We start from the raw sequence: 24,105 nt of genomic DNA on the forward strand, positions 1-24,105 counted from the left end.
ATTCCAACAGTGGCCTAACCAATATCCTGTACAGCCGCAACATGACCTCCCAACTCCTGTACTCAATACTCTGACCAATAAAGGAAACGCTTTCTTCACTATCCTATCTACCTGCGACTCCACTTTCAAGGAGCTATGAACCTGCACTCCAAGATCTCTTTGTTCAGTAACACTCCCTAGGACCTTACCATTTAAGTGTGTAAGTCCTGCTAAGATTTGCTTTCCCAAAATGCAGCACCTTGCCTTTATCTGAATTAAACTCCATCTGCCACTTCTCAGCCCATTGGCCCATCTGGTCAAGATCCTGTTGTAATCTGAGGTAACCCTCTTCGCAGTCCAGTACACCTCTAATTTTGGTGTCATCTGCAAACTTACTAACTGTACCTCTAATGCTCTCATCCAAATCATGTATGTAAATGACAAAAAGTAGAGGACCCAGCACCGATCCTTGTGGCACTCCACTGGTCACAGACCTCCAGTCTGAAAAACAACCCTCCACCACCACCCTCTGTCTTCTACCTTTGAGCCAGTTCTGTATTCAAATGGCTAGTTCTCCCTGTATTTTGTGAGACCTAACCTTGCTAATCAGTCTCCCATGGGGAACCTTGTCGAATGCCTTGTCGAAGTCCATATAGATCACATCATACTTGAATGTTGTTTGCTTGAAATGGTCCCATAAGCTATCAGTGACAAATGTTTGTGCCTCCATATGAATTTCTTGCCTGATAGTTTAATAAAGATATGAAACTACTTCAGGTTAACATCTTTGCTGTTATATGAAACTGAGAAATTTGAAATGATTGCTAATGCATTTGTTAACATAAACAGTGCAATTTGGTTTCCTTGGCATTCTTGTTGTAATGCCGAAATTGATCCAGGATGAAAAGACAAAGGGCAGGAAAATGTCCCCAGAATGATGATTGCATTTCATCACAACTGAAGCTGAGAACTGAGTCAAAATTAAGGTGATATTTCTGTCTTGATGTTGCTTTAGGGGAAGATGAGGAGTTTACATTGAGGCTCATTAATCGGCCCATCCTAGTATTACGAGGAGACCATGGATTTGTCTGTCACCACAAAAGCTCCAGCACACTTGACGCAAATCGGTCAGTTTATGATGTCTTTCACCTCGTATTTGAGAATGGAGCTTATCATATTAAAGGTGAGAGCCTGGACTCTGCACATTAATGGATTTTTCAGTTTTAAAGCATTGAATAACTCATTGTTTTTAGGAGCCTCTTGACCCTTTGGTTTTGACTCAAGAACAGTTGCTATAACATACTTTAATGTGCTAACATGCTTAGAATAAATTTCATCACCATCAGATAAATTGTTGTGCACAAATTTTCACCGAAACAAAGATATAATGTAACAGGGCAGTCATCAGGTATCTTGCTCGCTTATTCCAAAGGTGGTAGGACACCTGAGCTGACTCTTCACATGAAGGCCCATCATATCTACTTGCAATCAGGCAGCTTAGAGGCCAACAATGGGCTGTTCTGTAAAATCAGGTCCCCAGGATAAGATGTCCAGTCAGCGAGAGCTATCAGCCAATCAGAGGCTCTCAGCTGTCAGCCTTGGCAGCATCGTGGGGGGGTGAAGATCATGGCTGCTGCAGGAAGAACAACAAGATGGCAAGGAACAAGGTGTCTGGAAGATGTTTTATGTGGGCGAGTTTATGAGGTTGGGGATAACAGGCAGATGGGGGTGGTCAGTAAATTCATAAGTAAGTGTGTGTCGGGGGGGTTGGTGGTTGGCTGTCAGTGATACTACCTGCATAATGTCCAGTCCCTCCATCATTCCCAATTTAGTGCAGGTCAAGGGACCTTACTCTGCAACTAGCAAACTACCCACAATGCTTCACTAGTCAAGTGGGCTATCTCTTATTTGTACTGTCTGGACCAGACATAATTCCAGCCCAGGGAGGAAGAGGTTCTCATGTGATCCTTAAATAGTCATTAATTGCCATTTAATGCCCTCAGTTGGTGATGTGATAGGAAGGTCACACATCAGCCTTCTTGTCCAGAACTTAATTCTTGGAAGATGGCAGAGTCCACCAGCTAATTAAGTTGCTTTCCTGCTGCAGGCCTGTCACTCTGATACCTGAAGGGTCATTATGTAGGGTGCTACTAAAAATCTTAAAGGACAATTTATCTTGAGAGATTCCCTTCAAAGTTGGTTGAAGTGTATAAAACTATCAGGGGCATGGACAGGATGGATGTTCTCCTTAGTTGAAGGGTCATTAATGAGAAGACATAATTTTATGGTGAAGGGCTGGAGGTTTAGAGGAGATTTGAGGAAAAATGGTTTCACTGAGAGGGTGTAGGGTGTCTGCAATGCACTGCCTGGGAGGGTAGTAGAGACAGGAAACCTCACAACCTTTAAAAAAGTATTCAGATGAGCATACTCATCCAATGTCATTACATTCAATGCTATTGGCCAAGTGCTGGAAAGTGAGATTAATGTAGATAGATTGATGCAGATGTGATGGGCCAAAGGGCCTTTTCCGTGCTATATGACTTACTGGCCCTATGAGTTTCAAACATTGCTCTCATTTTTAGTCATAGATTTTATCAGGATTGCAATATTATGTTAGAATTAACTGGCTGTCAGTGCCAATCTAGTCCAACGTGCAATAAGCTGACAAAGTGTTTATTTAAATTGTGTTAATTTAGATAGCTTTCATAAATCAGAAATACCCTTTTCGTCATGCACCAACAATGAATGTAATTATTATAGAATATCCTGTCCAAAACATCAAATTTAAGGAACATGTGACTCTCTTAGGTACATGTTGTGTATGTACGTATTTATATTTCAAAATAAATTTCTTATAAATTTCTGTCTTTTGAATGAGATATTAAGTAAAGCCCCATCTATCTTCCGGAGTAAATGTAAAACATCCCATGACACTATTTTGAAGACCAGGAGAATTATCCTTGGTGTCATGTTCTATATTAATCCCTCCATTAATATCAAAAAAACAAAGTTAAAAATCACACAACACCAGGTTATAGTCCAACAGGTTTACATTGAAGCACTAGCTTTCGGGGCACTGCTCCTTCATTAGGTAGCTGTGGAATTTATAGCATTCTGTGTGTTATGATCCTGTTCCACAGCTACCTGATGAAGGAGCAGTGCTCTGAAAGCTAGTGCTTCCAAACAAACCTGTTGGACTATAACCTGATGTTGTATGATTTTTAACTTTGTCCATCCCAGTCCAACACAGGCACCTCCACATCAAAGAAAATAAATTCATTGATCATTGTCATATCGCCGTTTGTAAGAGTTTGCTGTGTGCAAAGTTGACCATTGCATTTCCTGCACTAAACAATAACTACACTCCCAAAGTACTTAATTAGTTATAAAGCACTTTGAGACATTTCGATCGTCATGAGAAGAACAATGTAAATACTTCTTTCTTTCTTTCAATCTTGTGTGTCTTGACTGCAGAGAGAGTGATGAATGTCTTTACCTGCAGAAGCCTTCATTTCTCACTTGTTACCCCGAAGGACAGTTAATTGACTGATTTGTTATTGTACTAGCAATGGATTTGATTGATCCAATGGAGTAAAGTTTTAATGCAGTAGTGATCTTCATATCTGTGAGTTGTCTGCAGATTTATTTTTGAGGCCCCAAAGGTAATTCTCATCTTATGCACCCAGTAAGGATTTAGCCAGTAATTACAGATACTTGAAAAAGGAGAGATACAGATTTAATGTACAAATACAATCACACTTCCAATCCTGAGCCAGAAAGGTAATGGTTCAAATCACAGTGCAAGACTTGAGCACATTAACTGGCCAAGGTAGTGGTGCATTATGTGAAATGCTGGTTTGGATGGGATATTAAACAGGATCCCTGATATAGATTTTCACCTAGAGTGGGTTAATTCTTACATCCCCATGGCAACAGGAGATTGGGAAAATTTAAGGGGGCAGGCTTCATTCAGCTGTCAGGCAGCAAGGTGCTCAGAGCAAAGTCCATTGTAAAAATGTTGAGTGAGCCCAGGGCCATCCTCCAATTTGCAAGAAAGTAACACAGGGTTTTTTTTGAGTATCTCATGGAAGGGAATGAGGGGAGTTTAGATCAGGGAGGACCATGACTTTTCCTTTGCGGAAGATTTCCTGTTCAAATGCAATCAGGATGCATATATTCATGAGGAACTATTTTGCACATTCAGATTTAAAATGGTGCTTAGGGGTTGAGATATAAACATGCAGGTATATTGTTCCCTTTTAAATGACTGCTTGTCTGCTGTCCACCAGGTTGGTAGTATTAACCTTGATCTTCTTCATCATTTCAAACGGACATAAAAATATTCTACTGCATTACCTAATGAGAAGTAAAGAGTTTTCTTGGTGTGCTGATCAATCCACAATCCTTAACCAACATTAAACCAATTATTCACATACAATTGCATTTGTCAAACGTTGCTATGTACAATTTACTGTGACGCCAACCTACAGAAAAATTACAGTGAGATTTTGGAACAAAAAGAAATTCATTGTATAGGAATTATTTCAAAACATCTTGAGGACATGATAAGGTGCTATATAAATGTGAGCTCTGTTTTCTTGTCAGAATTTGAAAAGCTTGCTGCCATCATTTGCTTATCCATTATAAATACAGGGAGGCACTGGCATTAAAAACACAGGGATTTCATGCCAAGCAGAGTCTCCCAGTCAAATTAGGTGTAATAAACATAAGACTGGAAGATGGTGAGAAACTGAAATAAAACGCTGCAAACTTTGAAAATCTATTCATATTCTGTAAATTAATGAATTGTTCTACCCTGGAATAATTAGGGCAATTTATTCACAAAATGTGATGATGCACAGAAATTATTCATCCTACTTTATAATTCAAAAGGGCTGTATAAGTTTCAAAATCCTGAAATACTGCAAGATTGAAAGAAAGTCACCAAACACAACATCAGGTTGTCCAACTACACACAACCATGAAACTACACAGGAAGCTTTAATGGCTCAATCGGCATACTCACTTTCCAATGTGAACTATATGGACCTGGAAGGTTCCAATTTTTATCTGAGTCAACTAATCCCAGGCAATTTGATTGAAGAATAAATAATTTGAGGTTATAACTGGGAGTGTTTCGACAGTCCTTAATACCCTGAGACCTGGCTGGACCCAGTAGAGTCATAGAGATGTACAGCACGGAAACAGACCATCCAGTACAACTCGTCCATACCGACCAGATATCCCAACCCAATCTAGTCCCACCTGCCAGCATCCGATCCATATTCCTCCAAACCCTTCCTATTCACGTACCCATCCAGATGCCTTTTAAATGTTGCAAATGTACCAGTCTCCACCACTTCCTCTGGCAGCCCAGTCCACACATGCCCACCATCTGCATGAAAATGTTGCCCCTTAGGTCTCTTTTATACCTTTCCCCTCACCCTAAACATATACCCCCTAGTTCTGGACTCCCCCAACCCAGGGAAAAGACCTTCTCTATTTACCCTATCCATGCCCCTTATGATTTTATAAACCTCTATAAGGTCACCCCTCAGCCTCTGACACTCCAGGAAAAACAGTCCCACCTTATTCAACCACTCCCTACAGCTTAAATCCTCCAACTCTGGCACTATCCTTGTAAATCTTTTCTGAACCCTTTCAAGTTTCACAACATCCTTCCAATAGGAAGGAGACTAGAATTGCACACAATATTCGAAAAGTGGCCTAACCAATGTCCTGTATAGCTGCAATGTGACCTCCCAATTCCTGTACAAAATACTCTGACCAATTAAGGAAAACATACCAAATGCCTTCTTCACATCCTATCTACCTGCGACTCCACTTTCAAGGAGCTATGAATCTGCACTCCAAGGTCTCTTTGTTCAGCAACACTCCCTAGGACCTTACCATTAAATGTATATGTCCTGCTAAGGTTTGCTTTCCCAAAATGCAGTACCTCACATTTATCTAAATTAAACTCCATCTGCCACTCCTCAGCCCATTGGCCCATCATATCAAGATCCTGTTGTAATCTGAGGTAACCTTCTTCGCTGTCCACTGCACCTCCAATTTTGGTGTCATCTGCAAACTTACTAACTATACCTCTTACGCTCACATCCAAATCATTGATATAAATGACGAAAAGTAGTGGATCCAGCACCGATCCTTGTGGCACTTTAATGATCACAGGCCTCTAGTCTGAAAAACAACCTTCCACCACCACCCTCTGTCTTCTACCTTTGAGCCAATTCTGTGTCCAATTGGCTAGTTCTCCCTGTATTCCATGAGATCTAACCTTGCTAACTAATCTCCCATGGAGAACCTTGTTGAATGCCTTACTGAAATCCATATAGATCACGTCTACCACTCTGCCCTCATCAATCCTCTTTGTTACTTCTTCAAAAAACTCAATCAAGTTTGTGAGACATGATTTCCAACACACAAAGCCTTGACGACTATCCCTAATCAGTCCTTGCCTTTTCAAATACATGTACATGCTGTCCCTCAGGATTCCCTCCAACAACTTGCCCACCACTGATGTCAGGCTCACTGGTCTATAGATCCCTGACTTATCCTTACCATCTTTCTTAAATAGTGGCATCACATTAGCCAACCTCTAGTCTTTTGGCATCTCACCTGTGACAATCGATAATACAAATGTCTCAGCAAGAGGCCCAGCAATCACTTCTCTAGCTTCCCACAAAGTTCTAGGGTACACCTGACCAGGTCCTGGAGATTTATCCACTTTTTTGTGTTTCAAGACATCCAGCATGTCCTCCTCCACTGTCCTTTTCCACAGTAAACACTGATGCAAAACACTCGTTTAGTATCTCCCCCATCTCCTGCGGCTCCACACAAAGGCTGCCTTGCTAATCTTTAAGGGGCCCTATTCGCTCCCTCATTACCCGTTCATCCTTAATGTATTTGTAAAAATCCTTTGGATTCTCCTTACCCGGATTTGACAAAACTTTCTCATGTCCTCTTTTTGCCTTCTTGATTTCCCTCTTAAGTATACTGTCCTGTCTATATCTGACATATGCTTCCTTATTTTTCTTAACCAAACCCTCAATTTCTTTAGTCATCCAGCATTCTCTATAACTACCACCCTTTCATCCTAACAGGAATAATCTGTCTCTGGACTCTGGTTATCTCTTTTCTGAGGGCTTCCCATTTTTCAGCTGTTCTTTTACCTGCCAACAACTGCCCCCAATCAGTTTTTGCAAGTTTGCCTAATACCATCAAAATTGGCCTTTCCCCAATTTAGAACTTCAACTTTTAGATTTGGTCTACCCTTTTCCATCACTATTTTAAAACTGATAGAATTATGGTCGCTGGCCCCAAAATGCTCCCCCACTGACACCTCAGTCATCTGACCTGACTTATTTCCCAAGAGTGGGTCAGACTTTGCACCTTCTCTAGTAGGTACATCCACATACTGAATCAGAAAATGTTCTTGTACATGCTTAACAAATTCCTCTCCATGTAAATCCTTAACACTGTAGCAGTCCCAGTCTATGATTGGAAAGTTAAAATCCCCTATTATAACCACCCCATTATTCTTACAGATAACTGAGACCTATTTTCAAATTTGTTTCTCAATTTCCCTCTGACTATTAGGGAGTCTATAATACAATCCCAATAAGGTGATCATCCCTTTCTTATTTCTCAGTTCAACCCAAATAACTTCCCTGGATGTATTTCTGGGAATATCCTCCCTCAACACAGCTCTAATGCTATCCCTTATCAAAAATGCCACTCCCCCTCCTCCCTTGCCACCATTTCTGTCCTTCCTGTAGCATTTGTATCCTGGAACATTAAGCTGCCATTTCTGTCCATCCCAGAGCCACGTTTCTGTAATTGCTAAGATATCCCAGTCCCATGTTCTTAACCATGCCCTGAGTTCATCTGAAATAAATGTAGATTAATTTAACAGTCCTACCTACTTTTCTGCTTTGTCCCTGCCTGCCCTGACTATTGAGTCGTTTCTTTTCTCAACTGTACCAATCTCAGATTAACCTCTTTCCTCATTATATCCCTGGGTCCAACCCCCCATCTTACTAGTTTAAATCCACCCGAGCAACTCTAGCAAATCTCCCTGCCAGTATATTAGTCCCCTTCCAATTCAGGTGCAATCTGTCCTTCTTGTACAGGTCACAGATCTAATAATCCAAAAATGTGCATCCTTCTCCCATACACCAGCTCCTCAGCCATTAATTAATCTGCTCTATCCTCCTATTCCTACCCTCACTAGCTCATAGCACTGGGAGTAAACCAGATATTACTACTCTCGAGGACCTCCATTTTAAATTCCTGCCTAACTGTCTATATTCTCCCTTCAGAATCTCAACCTTTTCCAGTCCTATGTTGTTGGTTCCAATGCGTACAATGACCTCCTGCTGGGCCCTCTCCCCCTTGAGAACATTCTGCACCCTCTCTGAGACATCCTTGATCCTGGCACCAGGGAGGCAACACACCATTCTGATTTTTCATTGCTTGCCGCAGAAACATCTGTCAGTGTCTTGGACTAGAGAGTCCCCTAATACAATCGATCTATTGGAATCCGATGCAGCCCTCATTGCATTAGAGCCAGTCTTGATACCAGAAACTTGGCTGTTCATGCTACATTCCCCTGAGAATCCATCACCCCCTATATTTTCCAAAACAACATACTTGTTTGAAATGGGAATAGCCACAGAAGACTCCTGCACTACCTGCCCATCTCATTTATCTTTCCTGGAGTTACCCCATCTGTGTGACTGTATCTGTGACTTTTCTCCCTTTCTATAACTGCCATTGGTCACACTTTCTTGCTCTTGTAAATTCCTCATTGTCTCTCACTGTCAATCCAACCGATCCATTCAATCTGATAGGATTCACAACCAACAGCATTTGTTGCAGAAAGAATCCTCAGTGGCACGTAAACTCTCCCTAAACTCCCACATTCAACAAGAAGAGCACATCACTCTACTAAGGGCTATTTTTGCTTCTTCCAATCGACAGACCCAGAAAATAACATCATCTTATTCCTCTGCAAAACACTACTCCAGATTAAATTAATACTTATGGCTTATATTTTTAAGCTTAATCAAGAGACATATCTCAATAAAAACATATAATCAAGAAATAACCCACTCTACTCACTACTGCAGACTTTCAGCAAGGCCCAAAAGCCACACTTAAAACTATTCACTTATCTCTCTCTGTACAGTGACCTCTCCCAAACAGGTTCCTCCAGGATCAGTTGTGAATTTCACTGTTAATTTCCCAGATGCACTCCAACGATACATAAATTCAACAGCAAAGATAGTAGCTGCACAGGTTCACTGCCGTGTCAGTTAGCAGTGTGAGTTTCTTTTTCTCTCTCTCTCTCTTTCTCTCTCCTGCACAGACCATGTGCTGCCTTTGTCTGTTCCTCTCGCTTTTAAAAGTACCATTGTTTTGACTTTTATTTACTCGAGTAGTTCAGAGAACATGAATTCAAATCCCACCATGGTAGTTTGAGAATTTTAATTCTGCTGAAAATATATATCTGATGGCAGCAGAAAATGACCATGAAGCTGTTGAATTCAAAACACAACTGTTCACTAATGCCTTTCAGGAGGGAAACTTGCTATTCTTACCCACTCTGACACATACATCTCCAAAGTCCCATGTCAGCATGGGACTTTGGAGTCCTATGACTCCTAGCTGATTCTGCAGCAATTCAAGAAGATGGACTCCCATTACATTTTCAGGGAGCAAGATGCCAGCATTGTTAGCGATGCCACATGTCAAGAATTGTTAATTTTAAAAGAATTAACTAATTGTTCCACTGCCTGGACTAATGAAGAAATAGAGAAGTCACATTCAGAGTGCCAAAATGTTTCATGAGTCATAGGTGTTAAAAAAAGAAAGAGTAAAGGAAACCAATCTAGAGAAATTTTAAATCACAAATTGACGTCACTATCCTCATACCATAAATTTGTAAGGAAAGCACAATGAGGAGAGATGTTGTACAATTAATAAAGACATGAAGTCAGATTGTGTATTGAGGAGATCAATTTTTATGGTTGTCTTTATAATATTGTTTGGGCACTAGCTCTCTGTCCTTGTATTCCTGAGCACATGTTCTTTCTTCACAGGCTCTGATGGCAAGTTCTGGTACACTTCCAGTACTGGGACAATCTGTACTGACAGTGTCATTCCTGAAGACTTTTACTTAGAATTCCGAGATCATGGTCGACTGGCTATCAAAGCAAAGAACAAAAAGTATCTGCGAGGAAATCAAGCAGGCACACTTAGGGCGGATGCTGATGAAGTGGACAATTCAACATTATGGGAATATTAAAGGATAGAAGCAGCCTCAGTAGAACATAGGAACTCTAACTGTATTCCTTGCCATCAACCTGAAGGACAGAGAAAGCATAAGTGGAGGATTGTCTGCAGAGATTGATATTCAAATGTTGATTCTTTTCCTTTGATAAAGCCAGCATTTCAATTTGTAATCGGTAATATGGAGCAATTTAAAATCTCACAATATAAATGTTTAGCACTTTGATGAGGTATTGATAGCTGATACGTTTGACATCACTGTCTCATTCAAGGATGTTTATTTCTTGGACTTTGTTTTTTGATATTTAATACGGGATAAGATTTTTTTCAAACTCACACTAGTTTATGTTAACTGATTGTTTTGTAGTTATCAGCATTATTTGTAACACGATTACTTGACTATTGAATAGATATTGCAGCAGCATAGCACAGAAAGGTGAAATAAATTACTCATTTTATAAAATCCAACATAATTCAAATCCATTGTAACTGACAGAGAAGATTGTTTTACTTAATGATGATGGCAGATAAATTAAGTCTAAGACAAATAGAATCTAAATTGGCTCAAAAATGTGATTTCTTTTTAAATAAAAATGCTTTTAAAAAAAACTTTGCTTTGACACAGTATAGGCTTGCAATACAGAACTCAGCCAGCATTCCCAGTTCTGATCCTGATATTCATTAAATTACTTGTGCTGGAATGTGCTTGTCTGTTGATCTCAGACTCATAGTTAGGTATCTCCCATATCCCCACTATACAAATTGCCACTTCAACCAGGTACTGGAGGATTGCCAGTGTCAGTACAATCATACCATGTTAAGAATTTCTATTTCCAGAAAAGCAGGAAAGCAATGGGAAAAAAACTATCAGGAGATTGAAAAAAAGAGTAACCACAGCTCATGGGATTAATCAAAATGATTAGAAATACTTTAAACATTTGGGGTCCAGCACACATTTCTTGAATATCTCAAGTTTATTTTCTACAACTCTATCATAGTTGCACTTTGTTGATCTCTATTGTCCCCTGATCACTAAGACCAAAGCCACAGGCAATTTCTCAGTGATATGACAATTCAGATCTATCTTTGATTGTGCTAGACAGATTTGGCTTACCACTTCACATACACATATCTGTGTGCAAGATTTTTGTCTATTTTCATTTGTAATTGTGTATCTGGATTGTTTATATAGTTAAACTAGTTTGATTTGTTTCATGTTACAGAAAACTTTTTCCTGGTAAATGTTACTGTAAGTTAGGGCACACCATTGAAGAAATCTAAGCAGTGTCCTGTTTGAGAGTTAATGAGTACAGTCAATGCCAGTCATCCTGTGGAATGCTCCATTGTTACTTTGGGGTACTACTGCTTCAGTGTTTAGAGTAACTTGATCAAAAACCAAATTATGAAAACAAATACATTTATCATCATATTTATAATAAAATAGGAGCTGTGACTGAAGTTTTAATAGAGTTCACTGGATCATTGCAATACTTTATACAACTAAAGGTTGATTTGTGATCTGTGACGTTTCAGGTTATCACACTGTTTGCAACTCCTTCCCCACTATATGGACATTTTTAACATCAGGTAATTAGCAGTGTATAAAGTAGATGCACCAAGATTGTCACTGATGATTTGCTGACTGGGACAAGCACATTGACCACTCTCTTGTGCAAAATGGAATTTAGTGACAGCAATTCTTCCATCCTGCAGGTTTCCCAATGTCCAAGGCAAAAATGAATGATCCATGTAAATATTTAGATTTCCAGATATAATGAAATGGACTTTATGAATGAGGAATCCCTTCATTAATAAACAAGTGAATAGTACCTGACAGCACATCATTATGCAGGTCAGTTTTACATTAAGGCAATCCTGTGCCTGGGAAGAAGGTAGAATGAATGATGGGCTCTCAGCAGGCTCATAAGTTTCCTTTGAAAACGTGTGGTGAGCAATTCAAAGCAGATAAAGAAAAGGCCATGCATTTATAATAGAACAGATGAAACCTTGGAATGTTTTAGTACCTTAAAGGTATTGTTGCCATGTTTCTGATATTATAGCTGCAATCAGTCATAACATTGGCTGATCTTCCTTGAAATACCTTCAGATGATAAATGGAACAACATTCCTATCCTTGACCTTTTGAAGAAGCACTTCCATTGCTGCATCTGCAAGTCTGGGACATCTTCCCAAGTGCGGCTCACAGATATTAGTTCAGGATACTATTGAAGAACTTTACAAAATTGCCTGTTCTACATTTAGAAAAAAGCACCTTTTTAAGGCAGGCATTTAAAAATTGTCTGCTCCATTCTCCAGTCTGCAAGCTTCCTACTACTGATGAGTGATCAGTTCATTGTGAAGACTTAAAAGGGTCAGAGGTCATCCAGGTTAGCCATATGTTTCCCTGGTAGGAAACATTTATAATAACTCCCCATCCTGATCTCCAACCAACAGAAAAAGTCTACCTCGCACTCTCTATTTTGGTCACATGCATTATTTGGGAAAAAAATAACAGAATATTAATACTAATTTGGAAAAACTACATCTGGAATCATACATGCAATGCTTGCAAGCACAACTTGTGAGAAAGTATTCATTGGCACTTTCTCTATGTAAATCTTTATGGAATATCACAGTCAATTTAAAAATTATCTTGGTTAATGCAAGGTATGTTCACAAGAGTATGTTCACTCCCTGAATAAAATAGTTAAATCTGAGCCTCCTCTCATGCTCCCTGGTAAAACACACAAGTGTAGGTCACAGGGTTGTCCATTTTGTCAGTATTTCTGGTGAACAACATAAACACATAATTTCTCACGGAGGAATCTGAGAGAATTGCGGAGAGGGAGATTTGTAGTAAATGGCAGTAGGTCACTGAGTCATGTAGTCCCATTTCAGCAGTCAGGTAGAGTAACAGGAGCAGGAAAGAACACAACTCACAGTGTTTTTGTTGCTACTGGCTCTTCACTGTTCAAAACTGATCTTCATTGCAACATGAATCACAAGGGACTTGTATCATGGTCGTAACTTCTCAAGATGTTAACTTCTAGGTCAGCAATACCAGTGCATCTTGGAATTGCACAGACAGATCAAGGTATAATCATTTTAAAACCTAATATTCCTAACATCTCCCTGTCAGATTTGGAGATTTACAATCTACCCACAATCAGACCAGTCACTCTTATCATGGTCTAAAGATCTTCGTCTCATACTTTTGACCCAGTAGACAACCTTTAACTTTTATCAACCAATCCATCTAGGCTTGTTGTCAGGCAGAATTCAAAGCACATCAGCTAACTCCCTCTATTCCTTCAATGTATCTTAAGGATACAATCCCAAAACGTAAGAATATAATAAACTTCATATTTATTACAAAAGTTGGGATACCCATTGAAAACTCCAAGATTATGTGAGTGAATAGGTGCTAGCCATTGCTCAACATCACAGAAGTGAAGTTAGAAGGCCAGACAGGATAAAATGAATAGTTGCTAGTCACAGAAAGTAATTTTTAAAATTTGTTCTAGGGATGTGGGCTTCATAGGTTGGGCCAGCATTTAGTCCATCTCTAGTTGTCCTTGAGATGGTGATGGTGAGCTGCCTTCTTGAAATGCTGCAGTCCATTTGGTTTGGTAGACAGATATTGCCAACAGGGAGGAAATTCAGAACATTGACCCAGCGACACTGAAGGAACAGAAATATATTTTCACATCAAGATGGTGAATAGCTTGGATGGAGACTTGCAAGTGGTGGTGTGCCCTTGTACCTACTGCCCTTGCTCTTCTGGATGGAAGTGAACACAATTGAAAGGAGTTGTCAATGGCACATCCTGCTGTGACTGTGTATGGAGGGAATGAATGCTTGTGAATGTGGTATCAATCAAGTGGGCTGTTTCGTCCTGGACGGTGTCAACCTTCTTGAATGTTGTTAGAGCTGCACTCACCCAGGCAAGTGGAGAGTATTACACTCCTGACTTGAACCTTGTGGATGGTGGATATGCTTTGGTGAGTCAGGATATGAGTTATTTTCTGTAGAATTCATAGCTCTCAGAGCTGCAGTACTTATATGGCAATCTAGTGCAGTTTCTGGTCAATGGTAACCATTATTGATGTGACAGTGAAGGATTCAGCAATGGTAACACCAATGAAGTCAAAGGTTATCTCCTATTGAAGATTGAAATTGTCTGGCATTTTTGTGGCACCATAAGAAGGGGCTATTGAGGGAATGGAGTGGCTCGAAAGCAAAATATTGTGAATTCAAAAAGCCCGAAATAAAAGCAGAAAATGCACAGAAAATAAAACAACATTTATGGAAAGAAAAAGAATTAAAGGGTGTAAACTTGTTGAGGTGGTGCGAGTGCTGGAAAGAGCATGAAAGAGATCCATAATGTCTATTCTAGGGAAGGCCTGGCAAACTACATGCTAATCAAACATTGGCAAAACTAAGAGCACTGTCAGATTTCCAGGCTCCGGGAAGACCCAGAAATCAGAAGAGTGACTTTGGGGAAAGAGGTTTGGTAGTCTTGAGATTCGTGGGCTGAAGGTTGGAAACAACAGCAGGGTGAAGGGTCTCAGCAGGCAACCCCCATCCTATTTTCAGTCCTTCAATCAGGTTACAATTATATCTCCCCTGTCCCAACCTCGGTGATGACCGGCTTATACCACGAACACTGCATGAGTGACAGGGCCTCTTGGAACTGGGTTAATTCCAATATTAGTGAACTAAGACTCTTAAGTGGACCTTAATTGGCCACAATTGGGCCTCAATTGATAGCAGGATGGGAATATCAATGCTGGGACCTCGCATCCAGGACCTATTTCTGATGGAGACAACGCGACAAGGTTTGGGCACACCACCACCCAACCCAATTAAATTCCCTTCTCAACTCCAAGCTCATCCTTTTGGAAAACGGAAGATGCTATTCAACATTTCAGCCCAATGTTCTTTCCTCAGGATTAAGCTCAGTGATAGCAGTCCACAATCAGAGATAGGGTATTTTGATATGACAGTGTCTTGGATAGAGGCCATGAAGATAAACTCCAAAGAGAAGGTATTCCCACCTATATTTCCATAATCAGATTCTATTCTTTTTCAAAATGGACAACCTTGCTGGACTCATAAAATGGCTGTGGCTGATCACATGATTATATTTCCAGAAGCTTATGAACACCCCGCCCCCAACATTATATAGATATTTTAGCTAAAACTGACACAAAGGACTCGGAGATGGACCATTTGTTTCCAGGCAGCTCTGAACAAAGGGAAATATTAAATAATAATATTTCAATGGATCAGAATTTGTTGAATTGTTGACATATAGAATTCTGAGATTCGAAGTCATTTCCTGTGAGGCCTTGAGAGTTGGAGCAGGATTCAAACCTGAGATGGCTGCCTAACCTTGGATACTTCATTTCTTCCATTCCAAGTTGCTGTTGGAAAGAAGCCTTCGGTTTACCGATAAGATCGCTATCTACCGGGATGAAATCACCAAAGAAACTATTATTGGACACCGACCTCCAGAAATCACATGATCAGACTTTAGTATTTCTGAAATTACAAAAACTTGTCATTTATAATGTATTTCCTCTCTTATCCTGTCTTCCTTAATTTCCTGAGTGCTTACAGTGTGGATGGAATAATGAAGCAGTGTTCCGCCTGTTTTCCTAATCAATGTGACCTTTGATTTCACCTTTTGCTGTGGGCTTATTTCAAAACTGGGCATCAGAAACCAGGACCTTTGGCTCACCTCAGAAGAGAATTTGAATAGAAGAAGGGAGAAGAGTAAATTAAACAAAACCTTGCAGCCTTGGGCTCAAAAAAGGAACAACAATCAAACTTTAAATTGCTCCTCTTCCACCATTTGCCTGGGACAGTCAGGGTCCTCAGAGAGTTCTAAAAGGTTTGTCTTGTTCATGGTAGAAAGCTATAAAATTAACCAATCTGGCAAAGAAAGTACCTGCATTTATTGAGTGTCTATCATAAAGTCAGGACATCCTAAAATGCTTTTGAGCCATTAAGAGCAATTGAAGTATAGTCGCTTCTTTAATTTAGGAAAGGCAGCTAGTGAATTTGTGGATGGTGATTAAAACAAACAACCTGATCATCTGATTTAGGTGCTGGTTGAGGGCTAAACGCTGGCTAGGATACCAAAGGAGCTTCTCTGTTGTTTAAAAAGTATTGTTGGATCCTTTACCTTTAGCAGAGCTGCAACTGTGGTTTAACATTTCTTCTGAAAAATGACACTACCAAGAGTGCGGCTCACTTCAAAATAGGCATATCCCAAATAACCATTATAAATTAGTTGGAAATCCCAGACAGGCTAATTGTGCTGAAAACAAACAAATCTGCAGAGTAATTGATATTTATCCCAGGCAGACAGTCAGGAAGAGATTTATGCATCACTGACAACCATCATGAAGGAGTCATTAGACATTGAGAAGGTATCTCTAGATCAGAACAGGCTAATGTGATAGCTATAATTAAAAGGGTGACAATTTAGAAATAGGCAGCTGTAGACACATCAGTCTTACTTCTATTCCAAGTAAAATAATAGAATTGATTATCAGGAACAAACTTGAAGATTATCTATATAATAGTAGCCTCAGTCAAAGCGCTCAACGCGGATCCTGTCTGACCAACCTCCCCACAGCCATGAGGATGTGGTAACCCAAGTAGACTATTCTGTGACATGGTACCTCAACTTCCCATGAAAAGCTACTAATTAAATTGAAAGCTGTGAGTATTCAGGATAAACCCTGCAACAATGATTAAGAAATTGGAAGCTTACGGCAATCATTGTTGATGAATAGCAAGTGGAATTATTCTCTTTCCACACAAGATAATGAATACCTATTTGAAATTACTCAAACAAGCCAGCTAAAATATAGAAAACTCAGGCGACACTGCAAAAACATGTTGGTTCATGAGTGCATTGAGACTGTCATCACATCATGTAAGAACACGACAATAAATAGTGTTCATGGACATTTCATATTTAAAGGCACAAGTTGAATCATTAAAACATTGATTACATGCAATATCTTCAATATCATAGCTAACACTTCACTACGAACATAAATTATTTATTTGATTCTTTCTGAGCTCCTTCCTCGGATCCCACCATTCCTCCTGGTCTTGAATCATTTGGCAACTTGGATCACTTTTCATTGTGTTTCTGCGACAAGCTTATTTGTGTTAATTAGAAACCTAGTTGCGCAAACATCAGGTCCTGAGGGATCCCTCTCAGTGTGTTCCCCTCAGTCATAAATATTCTAACAAGTTATTTTTTACTCTTCAGCCAATTTCTTATCTATTCGCATGGTTTAACCTCGATCCCCAAACTTACAGACCCTCCGGTCCAACTCATCTATACCGACCAGATATCCTAAATTAATCTAGTCACATTTACAAGCACTTGGCCCATTTCCCCCTGAAACCTATCCAGATGCCTTTTAAATGTTGTAATTGTACCAGCCTCCACCACGTCCTCTGGCAGCTCATTCCATACTGTGTGAAAAAGTTGCCCCTTCGGTCTCTTTTATATCTTTTCCCTCTCACCCTAAACCTATGCCCTCTAGTTCTGGACTCCCCCACCCCAGGGAAAAGACCTTGTCTACTTACCGTATCCATGCCCCTTATGATTTTATAAACCGCTTTAAGCTTCAGCCTCTGAAGCTCTAGGGAAAATTTTAACTAAAGGTGTTTTGGAAGTCCAAGTACAGTGCACCAAGTATCAACCTCACTCAGAGGTCGAAGCAGTTCATGCCTCTGATTAACATTTACTTGATTATTATGCTGATAGTCATCACATTTAATATTGATATTTGAGGCCAGTATTTCATGCAGAATTGTAAGACTTGCCTGCGTCCATTCAATTTCCTTTTCTAAATAATCGATCTTCATGCCTATTTTCATAATTTTCAGTGAGTCCCTAAATGATTTTCAATGTTTTACCAATATTCTCCTGAAGCTTATTCCTGAAGTCAGGCACAAATAACTTCTCTTACTGGCAGTTTATTTGTCTGGAACCTCTCCGAGACTCCCTACCTTTATTTAATGAGCATTAATTTTATTTTGGTCAACTCTGTTCAGCGGAAATGGAAGAAACAATCATTCAGAATATTTTCTATAATAGTGCTGACAATTTCGTTTACAGCTGTTCTTTTAAATCTCTCTAACCTTTGGATCACCTTTTATGCGTGTTTCTGCCTTTCCTATGCTCATTCCAAAATCCCATTTCTTTCATACTACACAATTTATTGAGTTGATTCTCCTCTCTATAATTACCATTCAAAACTAATTACTCCATTTTTGGGTCACATGAGTCTGTTGATTTCTGCTCTGTATTTTTGTTTAAAAATGTTCCCCTGGCCATTTATTGAAATGTTATTGAACAAACTATTCACCAAATAGTTATCTGGTTACTTGGTGACCACTGACCTTTTACTGACAGCTTTGATTCCGTGGAATTTGTGAGGGAATGATGGACTGGATTTTGTGGAAAGTAGTGACACAAGGACCCTCGCCACTGACTGTGAGAGAGCTGCCAAGAAAATGTCAAGTCAGTGCTGTGCAGTGGGACAAAACCTAACAGTAATGCTTTTTACTGGGGATCCACGCCGTGAAACTGACGGGGTGTCAAACAGCTGACTCCATGATAGGATTTTTACACCAAATGGGAAACTACAAGCATTAAAATGGAATTACTTTTAAAAACAGAGCAAGTTAAGGCTTGGAGAAGCCTCTTGGGTATAAGGAGAAGGTATTGTATTTTTAAAAAATTCATTACATAGAAATCAGGGGCAGGAATAGGCCATTCGGCCCTTTGAATCTGCTCCAACATTCACTATAACCATGGGGGATACCTATCTCTATCCCAAATTACCGCTCTCTCCCAATACCACCCTCCCCTCCTCCCCACCCCACCCGATGCATTTTGAAGTCTAAAACAAAACTCTCTCTTTCTTGATTACATTCAGTGATTTGGACTCCACAAGTTTCTGTGATCAGTAAGCAGCAGTTTCACTACCCTTTGAGTGAAGAAATGTTCCTGAATAATCTATCCTGTATTCTAAGACTGACTCCCCTTGCTTCTAGACTCACAGACAGGAAAATTATTCTCACTGCATCTAGTCTGTCCAGCTTGTTAGAATTTTATATGTTTAGAAATAATCATTTTTAAAGTGATCTTAATAATTAACTATTCAATCATTTAACAGCTCTTTTTTTTCCTTCAGTTGCCAGTTCAAAGGCAAATCTACCACACAGCACCATTACCATCACCACAGGTAAGGTAAGGAGACAGGTCCTCAAAACACTAGCAGGCAAACACTATACTTATGGCATCAAACTGATCCATACCAGCCTTCCATCCAAATGGCCTCCCAAGGGATCGCAGTTGTTGTAGCGATATGCATGTTAAAGTCCAGAGGTATAAAGAGTGATGGTACAGGCTCTGATTTTCATTCCAGCACATGCATAACCAGGTGTCTCTCTTGCTCTTTATGCATGGGTTTGTCTGGAAGGATATACTACGTCATGCACACACCTTCCTTGTCCATCAGTGTTGAAGTAGGACTTGAAACAGGAGCGTTTACTCTGAGCAGGGACATTACCCAATGCATCAAAAGACCTCTGTCGCAACACTTCATCATAATCAAGTTTGTTTTCTGCATCGGGTTTTTTGGTCTTTAGATTTTATAAACACCTTTGTTTGAAAGTCTACACATACCTGATATGACCAGGTATAGTTCTTTAAAGGGTTTCTAACAGTGATGTGATAGCAGGACAGTCAAACCTCTCACTGATTTCATTGATAGCTAGCCTATTAGGCAATGTTCAACCAGTCCATGTTTGCAAAATCCCAGAGTAAAGAAATCTACTGTTATATGTGACACCGTAATTCAGCAGCACTTGCTGAACAATCCGGAGTGTAATAATAACTACACCAATAAGCACTTTCATTTAATCAGTCAAATGAGAATGGTAGATGTATGGCCTTTGTTGGAGTGCTGTCAGACTGCAATCTCAGCGTTTCCCTATTGAGCTGCATATGCTTAACACCCTGAAGTTGCAGTCCATTTCAGAGGACTAGTGAGTGCTGTCGATGACTTGCCCACTTATATATGCAATGTATTTGGCATTTAATGCCCATCTATGAATTGGACGAGCCAGATTTACAGAAGAGTCTGCATCTCACTCGAAATCGGCTGCAATCAGAATTGTCACAAAACGGCAGCAGAAATTAAGTAGACAGTGCATCACTTAATTCATAGTTGTCTTAGCAGAAATCCTCTGGTGTGTTTTTGCAGAGGCTTTGCAACAACTTTACAATACTCCTTCTTTAAATTGTGCACCATGTATTGTAACTTAGTGACTGGTTTAAATCAAATGTAGCAATGCAACATTCTCTGAGGTCCCCTTTTGTTGTATTTGGCACATTGTCTGCATAGTTTCCCTCAGATTGACTGGATTCATTGAACAGGAACAAACATTCTGCAAGCAAAGTCCAAATAAGGAAAACTGCTTCTGTATTTTCCACAGTCACTGAATGAGTTGAGTTGCACATTCATAGGAAATTACTAATTCAATTCATATGTTGTGCATCTGTTAAAGGGTCACAAAAATTAATAAAGCTATTACTAACTGTAGCATTTCTGCAGCAAAATGTGTGTGTATATGAGACTTCTCTTTCATTATGTGAGATAGAAATGCACTGGATTGATGTTCTGGCAAGTCAAGAACTTTTGCAATGTTCCGTACAAAATTTCTCAATTACTGCTTTGCTTTCTGAAAAATAACTGAAAAGAAATCTGTTACTGAAGCTTCTCATTAGGACGAAGGTAAGAATACTAATTTTCAAACTATCGGAACAATTTCTACTTCAGGAGAAAGGATGGTGATTGGTTGGCAAGTCAACTGTGATTGGTTGGGGCACTGCTATAGAGTAGCAATGAGAACTAAAGGTTCCCCAAATTCATGGATAGTTTAAGAAAGGTACAAGACTTGAAGATATTATTTTTGATTGCAGAGAATGGATGCCTGTGCATGACTATATGTTGTTTTTAGGAGTGTAGGTGAACTAAGTTTTGACTTTTGAGAATGTGGTGCTGGAAAATCACAGCCGGTTAGGCAGCATCTGAGGAGCAGGAGAACGACATTTTGGGCAATGAATCCTGATGAAGGGCTTTTGCCCGAAACAGCGATTTTCCTGCTCCTCGGATGCTGCCTGACCTGCTGTGCTTTTCTAGGACCACTCTAATCTAGACTCTGATCTCCAGCATCTGCAGTCCTCACTTTTGCTTAGAATTTCTTTTTAGACTGTTTGTGGAAAATAGCACTTGTGAAGCCACTATTCAGGAGCAGCATGGCACGCTTGCCTAACCTGTTGTTCAAACGTTTGAGATGCTTTGCCTTTCCAGGATAACAAGGTAGGCTGGGCCTTTTGGGTCTGAAAGTAGCACTCTTTGTCCCCTTTATGAATGGGCACAATACAAAGTGAACAATAATCTGACTATGAAAACCTTTGATGGAATCTGAGCCCACCACAGTTTAAAAGGAAACGCATAACTATTCAGATTATTCAAAAAGTAACAGTTTATAAAAAGTGAAGGTGGAAGTGGGATTAGGTGAAAACTTCTGTGAGAAAATAGCTTCCTTCAGTGTTTCGCAGGAAGCTAGCAACCAAATTAACTTGGTAAACAGAGCTATTTTCCTTCATTCTCCTAAATATGACGCCAGAAGAGAAAAACAGAATGCAATGGGTTAAACTGTGAACCTGGGCAACAGTGCATGTGCTCAAGACTGAGGTCACCTCACAAACCAGAACATGTTGTTTTAATTTGTATTTTGTTGAAGTTTTTCTTTACTAGAACACATGGTTGATTCCTTTGGGTATTCCTCGCTATGAGATCTGTTTTATATTTCACTTTCCAAATTAAAATTAGTAAAGCCATAGTGACTGCTATATAAATGACCACACCTCAGCCTTGATAAAGCAAGCACCACAAGAAAACTCTGCTCGCAGTTAAACTGGTCTTGGTTATCACAGTTCACGAAGCTCAACCCTAGACTTATTCATATGTCAGTGTGACATATGGAGAGCTGCTGTGTGCATGTTTTTAAAAAAAACACAGAAAAAGGAAGCTACTCAGTGAGGGTAACCTAATTAAAATATAACATTTTCAGCTTCTTACAGTGAGACTTTGAGAAAACATTTGCAGTTAGATACAAAACTAAATTTGATTACATATGTGCAGTGTTTTACCACAGTCTGAATAGTTAACACTAGACTTATCCATTTTCTTTTCCAGTTTCTATAGTTACTCTTCTTGCCATCTGTCCCCTACTCCTAACCTCCTTGCAAATTTCCCACCCTTCTCCTGAAGGAACATGGACATCAACAAAGGGTCTGGAACATGGCCAATATAGGGCACTCGTGTATAGATTCCTCAGCATAGCAACTGATACCTCAGTTAAGATTAATACTGCTGTGTAGGCTGACTGGCACCAGCACAGAGTCATAGAGTTATACAGGTGTACAGCATGGAAACAGACCCTTCAGTCCAACTCGTCCACGCCAACCATATATTCTAAATTAATCCAGTCCCATTTGCCAGCATTTGGTCCACATTCCTCTATACCCTTCCCATTCATATACCCATCCAGATGCCTTTTAAATGTTGTAATTGTACCAGTCTCCACCACTTCCTCTGGCAGCTCCTGCTGCATGAAAAAGTTGTCCCTTAGGTAACTTTTAAATCTTTCACCTTAAACCCTCTAGTTTTGGACTCCTCTATCCTAAGAAAAAGGCCTTGGCTATTGACCCTACCCATGCTCCTGATGATGTTATAAACCTTAATAAGGTCACTACATCAGCCTCCGGTACTCTAAGGAAAACAGCCCCAGCCTATTCAGCCTCTCTCTATAGCTTAACCACCCCCCCACCACCAAAACCCCAACCCCAGCAAAATCCTTGTGAATCATTTCTGAACCCTTTCAAGTTTCACAACATCTTTCCTACAGCAGGGCGACCAAATTTAAACACAGTATTCCAAAGGTGGCCTAATCAATGTCCTGCAAATGACCTGCCAACTTCTATACTCAATGCACTAACCAATAAAGGCAAGAGTACCAAAAGTCTTCTTCACTATTGTCTGTGACTTCACTTTCAAGGAAGTATGAACCTGCAGCCCAAGGTCTCTTTGTTTGGCAAGCCTCTGTTCCTTGCTGTAACGAAGACACTGATGCTTTCCAGGGTATGTTTTCCCCAGTATCTTGTCGAAGGTATCCATTCTTTACTCGTTGAGTCTCAGTTACCTATGCAGCTCTTGAAAACATTAAACCAAGCCTGGCACTGTCCTCACCATTCCCATTATCCACACACTGTCCAGCATGTACCACAAGAGAAAAATCATCAGAAACCAGGAAGATTGACATTCACTAAATTTGGACACAAGGCACTTAAAGAAATCATAGCCAATTCAAAACTGAAAATACAATTCAAGAGCAGTCAGGACGTGCCTGTGTGTAATATGCTAATTATAGTAAGAACCCTTTCTTTGGACACTGCTGATGAAACCTAATGGAACAACATTCCAATAAACACCAGGTTTATATTGTACAAGAGCCAATGAAGCCGAATTACAACATATCAATCTCAAATATAGTTGACAACAAACACAATCTGAACTTGCTGCATTCACTAAAATCAGTCACCACAAAGCCATGGTCTTAAAACTAACTCTTTATATGACAGCAGACCTTAATGAACATCGCATGTTTACTTTCTGGTTACCCTTGGCTTGCACAGTAAAA

At 39.8% G+C, this 24,105-nt stretch overlaps 1 protein-coding gene across 1 annotated transcript in view; it reads left to right on the plus strand.

Moving 5' to 3' along the window:
- fscn2b (fascin actin-bundling protein 2b, retinal) overlaps positions 1–12,277 on the plus strand; it is a 45,370-nt gene extending 33,093 nt beyond the window's left edge. Inside the window, exons 4-5 of the mRNA XM_043714779.1 lie at positions 995–1,162; positions 10,104–12,277. Of these exons, the coding sequence (XP_043570714.1) occupies positions 995–1,162; positions 10,104–10,309 (374 nt within the window). The 3' untranslated portion in view covers positions 10,310–12,277. The remainder of the gene's footprint in view (positions 1–994; positions 1,163–10,103) is intronic.
- The last annotated feature ends 11,828 nt before the right edge of the window (positions 12,278–24,105 follow it).

The sequence above is a fragment of the Chiloscyllium plagiosum genome, chromosome 24 (genome assembly GCF_004010195.1).
Source record: "Chiloscyllium plagiosum isolate BGI_BamShark_2017 chromosome 24, ASM401019v2, whole genome shotgun sequence".
NCBI classification, from domain to species: Eukaryota; Metazoa; Chordata; class Chondrichthyes; order Orectolobiformes; family Hemiscylliidae; genus Chiloscyllium; species Chiloscyllium plagiosum.